The sequence below is a fragment of the Zeus faber genome (assembly GCF_960531495.2).
Source record: "Zeus faber genome assembly, chromosome: 13".
NCBI classification, from domain to species: domain Eukaryota; kingdom Metazoa; phylum Chordata; class Actinopteri; order Zeiformes; family Zeidae; genus Zeus; species Zeus faber.
The window spans coordinates 9,399,567-9,409,566 of record NC_137198.1 but is presented as its reverse complement, the minus strand read 5'-3'; the positions used below and the strand labels follow the sequence as shown (position 1 = coordinate 9,409,566).

General features: G+C 41.1%; 2 protein-coding genes across 2 annotated transcripts in view; one reads left to right on the top strand and one right to left on the bottom strand.

Annotated features, from left to right (window-relative positions):
- LOC307239458 (transcription factor Sp3-like) overlaps positions 1-137 on the top strand; it is a gene marked incomplete at its 3' end in the record, with an annotated part of 8,409 nt that extends 8,272 nt beyond the window's left edge. Inside the window, exon 8 of the mRNA XM_080012842.1 lies at positions 1-137. This exon is cut by the window's left edge and continues 114 nt beyond it. Coding sequence (XP_079868968.1) covers positions 1-137 — 137 coding nt within the window.
- A 5,466-nt stretch (positions 138-5,603) lies between these two features.
- Positions 5,604-10,000, bottom strand: part of uggt1 (UDP-glucose glycoprotein glucosyltransferase 1) — a gene marked incomplete at its 5' end in the record, with an annotated part of 28,356 nt that continues 23,959 nt past the window's right edge. Inside the window, 6 exons of the mRNA XM_080012743.1 lie at positions 5,604-5,800; positions 6,501-6,639; positions 7,783-7,899; positions 8,094-8,208; positions 8,297-8,457; positions 9,461-9,643. Coding sequence (XP_079868869.1) covers positions 5,781-5,800; positions 6,501-6,639; positions 7,783-7,899; positions 8,094-8,208; positions 8,297-8,457; positions 9,461-9,643 — 735 coding nt within the window. The 3' untranslated portion in view covers positions 5,604-5,780. The remainder of the gene's footprint in view (positions 5,801-6,500; positions 6,640-7,782; positions 7,900-8,093; positions 8,209-8,296; positions 8,458-9,460; positions 9,644-10,000) is intronic.

Genomic DNA, 10,000 nt, shown 5'->3' with positions numbered 1-10,000 from the left:
CTCCGCCCTCCGACACCATCATCACCGCCGACGGCACCACGCTCATCGTCCAGACGGCCACGCCCCACGACCTCCTCGCCAATCAGGAAATCCCGTTGCAGCTGGTCGCGGTGGCGCCCAGTGAGGTCATAGAATGAGAAGCGAGGGGGGAGCTTCTTTTTTGGAACTGGCCAACCACAGGGACCCTCTCTTTTTCTCCCCCTCCTTTTTTTTGTTTTTTTGTTTTTTTACATGAATATATACGTAAATATATATGACAAATATATATATTTTAAGTAAGAGTTATGACTTTTTTTTTTTTTTTTTTTTTTGCAGTCTTTTTATAGGCCGGCAAAAAGATGAACATTAAAATGTGGTTGCTATGTACACGTGCAAACATTCTCACACAGACACACACTCACACAAAGGAAACCGTGCATAGACACTCAAACAACGTGAATACTCAACACAAAGAAATGCCTTATTTTGTATCATACTCTTGTATAAAATGTTGGAGGTGCATGTATTTTTTAAGCTTTTGAGGATGTAACTGTTCTGGGAATACATGCGTTTGTTTATTCAGGCTGAATTTGATGGGGTTTGTTCTTTTGGGGTTTTTTCTTTTTTTTTCTTTTTCTTTTTCTTTTTGGAAGAGGAATGAGTGCATCTCTCCAGGAAGGATTAACCTAATCGTGTCTGGGGAGCGACGTCGCATGTACATCGGACCGTAGCTTGCGTCAAATTGGCGCCGCAATTTCCTTTAAGTGTAAAGGAAATTGTGGGTCACTGGCGGGTCGGAAGATTAAAATACAACGGAAATTCGTTGTGTGGAATAAGAGCGTTTTCTTTTCTTTCTTAAGACCTCGAGTGAAACTAGGCCCAACATCAAACTGATCTCAGAAGCCAAATTTCCCGTGGTTTTTCAGCCGGAGGTCAGATGTCGACAGTGCCACTCCCTGGTTTAAGGATTGTTTTACACTTTTTTCACCCCCCCCTCTCTTTCTATCCTTCCACCCTAATCCCATTCCTTTGCTCGGGTGCGAGATGCAAACGAATGCAAGTTTGTTCCGGGATCCGTTCTGCGGCAACAGAATGTCTGCTCGCCCAAGTCCAACGTGTCTTCATTTTTACCGCCTCTTTTTTTTTGTTAGTGGTTTTTTTTTTTTTTTTTTGCTCCCCCCCCCCCCCCCTCCCTTCCCACCTCATGTCCACATTTGTTCCGTTGGAAATTAATTTAGCGCAGTCATTCGCCACCCTGGGTAGTTGTCTAAATCGTCTCTGGGTGCGGAATCCTGCTAGACTTGTCATGGGGAGTGGCGTTGCCACGGCGATGCCAACAACACTGAGAAAATGTATGCAACCAATCAACAAACTCCTGTCGAATTTCCTCGAGTGTGTTTTTGGAACATTCCAATTGGGTACGGGGTTGAAGTCGCTGTTAGATTCTGGACAGATTTCACTCGACATGTCAATGAAAAACAATCTTGCCATTTTTATTCTTTTGAGTTTGTTTTTTTTATTGATGTAATCCTTTTGTTTGTCCATGTCTGTAGCATCCATTTACATGTATATTATCTTTACACATTGTTTATAGAAGCCATTACTTAGTCGACTAAATTTGTTGTATCAAAACATTATTTTAAGTGATTTTCTTTTTATTTTTAAGAATTGTGTAAAATTTGAATGTTGCTTTTTTTGTAAAACCTTTTTTCAAATGGATCACAATAAAAGTCTGATACCTTCCAGTAACCAGCTGCGTCAAAATCCTTCCCACGTGGCTTTTAATCTTCTGTCACGGTAGAAGTCCACCGGACGCGTTGGCGCGGCCTAGGGCGCAGTGTGCTGTAATGCACGCTTCCTATTAAATCTTGTTAATCCACTCTTGCAGCTCGACTGGCCATGTCAGCCACGCACTGGGCCTCACGTGGCATTTCTCTATTTTTGCACCAGGGGTCAATTTCTTTTAATATATATATATATATTTTTGCAACGGTACGCTGCCATGAAACAAGATTAAACTCGAGGTAATGTTTTGTAAAGAGTGCAATCGATTTGAAATTGTTTTGCATCTGCATTGTACCAGAGACCTAGAGCTGCTGTCGGATTTGCTTATTGATCCAGACCCGATTTAAATTCAAAGAACAAACACATGTAATACAAAGGCATGCAATACAGTACAAGTGATTATTTGTCACATACATATGGTCATCCATATATATATATATATATATATCCTCCTAAATGAAACTTACTGTAACCTCCAGTACTTACCTAACAAATCCCACTGACCAAATTCAAGAAGGTGGAGTAGTGAGCCGATGATTTTCCGTGTTCGGTGTGATGACATTGAATGTCCCGGAAAGCCTCTAGTCTTATTCAGCCACTTGTTTGCAACTACCTTTTTAAGACACGTAAAAGCTTCAAAATTCACGATTGGAGGTATTATACGTGGTAGAACAAAACATGAAAACCTCTAAAGCTTGTGTTAACCACAGACATCAGGCATCGCACCAAAAAAAAAAAAAACATTGCTTGGGATGAGGGATGAACTAATTTCTGGGTTTCAGGAATCATTCCTGCAGAACTCTACTTGAGTCAACAATAAATAAAAAAATAAATAAATACAAAAAATAAAAAAAATCCTGAAATAAATAAATGAGGCAATAAACATATCAATAATTATAAATATAAAAATGAGTAAATAAAGTTCAATAAAAAAAGTTTTTGATTTTAAAAATGAGGTTTTTCAAAATACTTATTACTCATCTGAGGCGACTTATTTCATAATGCCACATTCAGTCCTTAAATGTATGAGGGGGGAATGAATGGGGCGTGGTTATCGCACAGATTCAGAGCCAGTGGAGAGAGGGGAACGCCCACACCAACACTGCCGTTGGCGCTCTCCTACGCAACAGCGGTGGTTGCTTTGAGATGGTCCTCAGCTCCCAATACCTCCTCGGTTGGAGCCAGGGGCCGGTAGGGAGTGAGCCGGTCACGGTGGAGGGCCACCACCACCACACCCCGGTTCCTCTTGACCAGCCACACTCTGTGCACCACGTCCGTCTGCTCTTCCAGTACGGTGCAAGGGCCAGCCCTTACTGGCTCGAAAGCTTGGGGGAGAGGCCCCTTCTTTCTCAGTCCACCCACACCTGGGTCCCAGGTGTAAAGTCCGGTCCCCGCTGTGGGAGGTGCACAGGTTGACCAGGCAAGCCATAACGGACGCCGGGGTTGGGCTGACCCTTGCCCTGTGATGGAACAGCTGTCGGACGTGGTGCACAGGGTGAGGCTGGTCAAGAGGATCCGGCCCCTGACCGGCCCCTGGCTTCAACAGAGGAGGTATCGGGAGCTGAGGACCAGCTCCAGGCAAACACCACTGTTGCGTAGGAGAGCGCCAAACGGCAGCGCCGGTGTTCCCTCTTCCCTGCCGCTCGGCCGGCTCGGAATATGTGAGATAGCCACGCCCCATTAATTTGCTTTTAATGATTAGAAATGTGGCATTATAAAATAAAAGTCCCCTTAAATAAATACATGTGGCATTATGAAATAAGTCCCCTAAAATGAATAAAAACAAGTCTTTTGAAAAACGTCATTTTAAAAATAAAAAATAAACCATTTATATATTCATTGAACTGTATTTACTAATTTACATGTATTGCCTCATTTATTTAATTCAGGATTTATTCCATACACATGTATTTATTTAATATGAACTCAATTGGCGTTCCATTGCCCCCTAGACACCTCGGCCAATTACCCACCATCCTGGACACCTCCCCTCCCCTCCCCTCAAAAGAACTTATGCAAATTGTAAAAACACACCAATGAACTTGAGCCACCCACCCACCCCTCCCCCACAGGTGCACACACACACAGCGTTACACTATTAAAAGTTATTTATCGCAGGCGATTATAAAAACACATTTTTTTATAGCTTTTAACTGAATAAATCTAAGACTTGTTTAACTTAACATGTCTGCAGAGATCAAAGGACATATTGTAAGACAATCTAAACAAGATCAACATGTTGTAATGTCACTTTTAAACAAGTAATAAGCAGAAATCACAAAGATAGTTTTCTATTTTTCTAACAACTAATATAAGCATTGGTGGTCAATCTATATGTTTAAAAACGTATTAAATTCACCGTTGTTTCCAGTAATAGTCCTCTCTGCGACAACATCAACACGTCTGGGACGCTCCACCACGTAGCGGGTGGAGGTGGTGTAAAACCACGCGCCGCACCGCACCTGGTGGACTTCTACCGTAGCTCGACTGTAGCTTCTACCGGCGGGGTCCGCCTTTCCCGCCAAGAATGCAAAGATCAGGCACAAAGTGAATTAGACAAAGCAGCGTCGCTAGTTGAAGTCGACATTTTTAAATCTGTTTCAGCACAAGTTATACAAGATGTCACATTTTTAAGATTTTATTGTCCAGGCTTAAAAAAAAACAAAAAAAAACAAAAAACAAAAAAAAAAAAAAAAAACAAGAGTTGCCCACAGTCATCAGTACAAGGAAGCCAAAACAACCAATCCATCTGAAAAATTGGGGCCTAATCAATTTAGAGTTTTTCGGGGTGGAAGAGAATAAATGGTGCAAGACTGATCTTATGAGCTGATCTTCCCGTTTAGAAGGAACTGAACCTCACTCCTTTTGTATTTCGAGTGGACCTTTCAAGTAATGAATATTCATCCTCAAATGGACGAATATTGTACGATCCTTTATTACACGGCTGCCGTACAGACATTTTCCATTTTCCAAACTCAAAAGTTGAAGAAGACCAAGCTCCTCGATCAGCAGGTCTGTCGGCGTAGCAAGTCAATCTTAAAACCAGCATCCGGTGTCAAAAAAATAAAAAATAAATCGAATCACTAGAAGGAATATGACCGGAAAACAGAAGAGAAAAAAAAAACAAAAAAAAAAAACACATGACTTCAAACTGGCCTTTTAATTCTACAATGGTAAAAAACATCCCAATTACATGCTGCAGTTCTTGGCGCATCATCATCGTTCCCTGAGAGTGAAACTGGCGTTAAAATTCCACAGGAAATCCGATCGGATTCAACTAACCGAAACAGTTACCGTGAGGCCGGAGCTGCGTGTAAACTGATATAAACCGGGTTCAAACCTTATTTCTCACTTCATTTGTTGTTAAGAATTTATTATTAAGTTATGTTGTGTGTACACTTTAATGTGTACACACATTCCAAAACTGTTCAAGAACTCGACTTTTAACTTAGCTTTAACTTTTAACTAAATTGTACTAAACTTCCCACTGTTAAAATCCTTGTCCTAACCTCCCAAATGAATCTAAATAAACAGCGGTGATGGGATCAAACCTTGGTCTTGATACAAACAGGAAACCAGCGACGCGGCGTTCAGCCGCGTGTCGCCCAGGAATAATTCTGGTTATTTTTTGTGCTTAACTACTACGGACAGAAAGCACAAACTCAAATCAGTGCAAAGCAACGAGGACCGAAAACTTTTAACAGGGGAAATTACTTTTTAGTTTCCTTTTCTTGAATTGTTACTCAGCTACATTCTGGTTACCTCCCCATGCACTCTGACACATTCTGACCCCCCCCCCCCCCCACACACACACACACACACACTTTCAGAAACACACACACCACACCATCATTTGACAACTATGACTCCCCGTCACACCGTATAAAAGGCGGCACAGAACAAACAAAACAACAGAAAATACACGTTTCCATCACTCAGCACTGATTTGCTGCAGACTCTTTAAACAGAGTCCAATCGAATGTCTGGTCACAGCAACGCTGCCCCCTAGTGGACGTTCACAGCTCTATGTGAACATCTGAGAGAGAGAGAGAGAGAGAGAGGGGGGAGGGGGGACGGGGGGAGAGTGAGAGAGCTGGCCTGTTACAATTTAATAAACGATAATAATAATAATAATAATAATAATTATAACAATAATAAATAAATAAAATCGTAATAATAATTTGCAGTTTTTAATGTTATAATCCTCAATGTAATCTATTTCCTGACAACGTGATAAAAGCCGCCTTCTATAAACAAAATAACTTGTTATGGTAATAATAAAAATAAATATAACAATGAAATACATAATCAAAAGGTGATAATAATGTAATAGTAATAATGAAAAACAAATATAATAACAAGTTTATAATAATAAAACAAATATATGTAAGCCATTCACACTGTATTAACATGCTTAGGTGGATATACGTGAAATATAAATATATATAAATATATATATATATATATATATATATATATATATGAATAGATATGATTCAAAAAATTGTTTATATTACCAAATAGAAATGAATTGTTGTAATTATAGAGTAATCAATATATTGTGTTTGTACATCAATTCCATGTACTGTGTATCTTTTTGGCACTTCCTTGCAGTGCTAGTAACCATAAACCTGCACATGTTATGAAGTGAGCCCAGGTGTTTCTATTATTCTTTTCTTTCTTTTTTTTTTTTTTAACATTTGTTATTCATCACACGTCGTGTGCAGATGAGATACCTGTGGCTTCCTGTCCCGCTGTGTGGCTCGCTGCCGCTTTGTTCTGGAGCCGCTTGATCTCCTGGTCGTAGTCGCTCCATTCTGCCACAATCCTGACCGCCGCCTGCAGCTTGGGCTCCTTGGTCTTCGGGTTGTTACACTGCAGCAGCAGAGTTGTATTACGTGTTACGTATGTTGTAATAAACATAAGTTTTGCTCCATATTGTAACAATCTATTAAATAATGCGGTGGTGATTACACATGGCGGGGGGGGGTACAACTTAATATGGTGACTATGTAATAATTCACCACATCATACTAATAACACCAACACAGCTGTCTTCATTTAAATCAAGTGTCACCAAGGTGAAAATGAATGAACCAAATGCGAGTGATTTTGCAGAGTGGCCGGTAAAAAGGTGAGGCTCAACTGCCACAGTGGCCACACCTGTACGCTGCTCTGTTCGCATTTTTATCATCTTGCATAGCTGTTGGTTTGACATGGGGGTCTGGCTACGCGAGATTAGCATTTGAGTCATAATAAATAGTTGAAATACAGCCATTTACCTGTCTTATGTTTAATTTGGATCATAGTCTTTAAAGCAGCATTGTGTAACTTTTTTCTATTTGCGCCCCTAGAGTTTCTGAGTGCAACTGCACTCTTACACAACTGAAGCACTCAGTCCACAGTCCACAGCCCAGAATGAAAGAGGTGCCATTCTCCATATTAGAAGCCACTGTACCATCAAAATGATTTTGAAGCTGTTATTTTAAGGTAGAAAAAAAAAATTATAATAATAAGTTGCTTTAATATTGATTTTTTATTTAAAGTGGCTCGTAAAAAAGGTGTGTGGCTCCTAGAAGTTGAGGAACCACAAGTCACAGTGGGTGGTGCCTAAAAAAGTTCATTTTACACCCGAGTATCACACTATAGCCCTTGATAAAACTGTTGTGACAATTACAATAAGTAATAACCACGGCATTATGGGTTAGGGTTAGGATTATTATAAAATGGCAAAACTTTGTATATAGCTTTCAAGATGTTGCACAGCATGGTTATTAATATGACTCTGCCCTCTGGTGTTTAATGTATGTAAATGAAAAACAAGCACATTTTGCCCTCATATAAGCAATAAACAAGCTGTCAGGGAAGTCAAATGGATTTGTTTTTTTTTTGTTTATGCAAAAACAGTCATTAAGGATGTGACATTACGCCGAGAGCAGCACACAAACAGGAAGTGCTTTGCTGATGAAGATTCATTTTCTCTAATCACGTCGTGGTTCTGTGTGTGTGTGTGTGTACCAGGTCTATGGTCTTGGCCTTCTTCTTGGAGGTGTCGTCGCACCAGGTCTCGCACCACAGCCACTCCTGGGGCAGCGACTTGATGGGAACCTGGTGGATCATGTTGTTGGGCAGGTCCTGAGGCAGCAGACGGAGGTAGGGAGTTAAGAGATTCATATCCTTTTAACCTGAAACTCAACCCAAATCGATCAGTGGGAGTCAACCCGAGCGGCTGAGGATTCGGAATCTTTTAAATTGATCCCGAATTGAGAGAACAGCTTCAGCTGAATGCTGTGCAACGGGGGCCATCGCCAGAGATCAAGACCACCCACCTGGTCCAGGTTGGACAGGCTGTTCGGGTCCTGGCTGAGCCCCTGGTACTGTCCCCGCAGTCGGTCCCCTGCTGCGATCTTCCGGAACTTCTTCAGGTCAACCACGTAGAGGGCGCTGCAGGAGATCACACGCGGCCATGTTCAACACACGCACAAAAGTGGAAAGCGGAAGGCGCAGAGGGGCACAGGCTCCAGAACCCCACCTGATGTGGTACTTGCGTCCGGCGAGGTGGCTCGCCCAGTAGCCCGACTTCCAGAAGCGGTAGCCGTCCATCTCCCGCCGACTCTCGCAGAAGGGCGTGTAGCCGTACGGTGCCCCCTCCAGGTCGAAGTCGCGCAGCTCCTTCAGGTCCGTGCGCACAATCTGGAGGAGACGGAACGATTGGGTTGGATTTAGGACTGGGTAACACATTAAAATAATATCGATATTGTTCAGTATCGGTTATTGTAATTTGGTAATATATTTAAATGTTGTCTTTAAGGGTGCATAAGAGTAAATGAATGCAACTTTTTGAACTTCATAGATCTAGCTGTTCTAATCCATGGTCATAATATCCACATTACTGCTGATAGTTTCTCAAATATTTCTTGTGTGTAAATATCTTATGAAAGCATTAGCAGTCATTCCCAAAATATTATCATTATACATCACCTTTAATGTGATAATTAGTAAACATTTCTAGAGATTCTACAGTTTCAAGTGAGGTAATTTAGTTGTTTTTAGAGAAACTCATTTATGTAATCAATGCTTCAAGACAGAACTTTTTTTTTTTTCTATTGCTCAAGTACAAGGTACAAAGTCAAAGACTAAACTCCTAATTGCCTTTTTGTACCCGATTGCCCATCGCTTAAAAAAATTGATGTTGAACTTTTTTTTTTTGCGTCGTTTTGGCGTCTCCTCATCAGGACAGACAAATGGCCCGAGTCTCCCACATTTAAAAGGAAAGGCGCCGAGCAGCGAGTTGTTAATGTCACTTCCGTGTCTGAGCACAGAGGTTAGGAAGCGACAGAGGAAGCTGAGGAGTGTAATTTATCACAAGGCAAAATTTATGGGGTAAGAAAAATTGCCAATAATTATAACAGTCACAGCATTTTAAATTAAAAAAATGTTTGGTTCCTTAAAGCCCACTGAGTAATTCAAATTGATTTTACACGTTGTCAGGGGGAAAACTATTGGCCACCTTTTGCTTCTTTAGGATCCTCATTTATCATCTGCTTAACAGAGTAAAACTCATCTACAACGAATCGAATGGGGGAAAAAAACAAAAAATTAAATGGCCTTCATTTTAAACTTGGATGGATGTGGTTTTCTGTTTCCATTTTTCTTTCTTAAATTTTTTTTTTTTTTTTAAAGTGTGCGTGCCAACCTGATCTGCATCCACAAACAGGAACTTGTCGACGGCAAGAGGGAAGAGCACGTCCAGGAAGAGGATCTTGTATCCCCAGATGATCCTCTGCTTCTCCGTCTGCTGGTGCAGCCAGCGCGGCCACTTGTACTGGACCAGCTCGTACTGGAAGCCATACTGCTCCGCCATGCGGGGGATGAACTCCTGGAGGGTGGACAGAGACACAGAGGCATTGTGGGTAAGGCAGTCACCGTCATCAATTTGCAAATTGTGTGAATTGGGATAAGAGAAGACAGCCCAACTGATAGAATCACACCTAATTCACTTTCATTCATTGTAACATTTCTAACATTGGTTTCAGGTTCCCCTACATTTCAATGGAAAAACACAAATAGAATCAAATAATTTTTCAAATAGCTTGTGATCTGCTCAAATAACCGTGACCATGTGATTATGTACCAATTGTGACAGCTATCCAAACTGCTATACGCTGAGCGAAAAAACCCAAAACAAAACTCGGGGGGAAAAAAAAAACCTAAGTGGAAACTCTATGTACTGCAA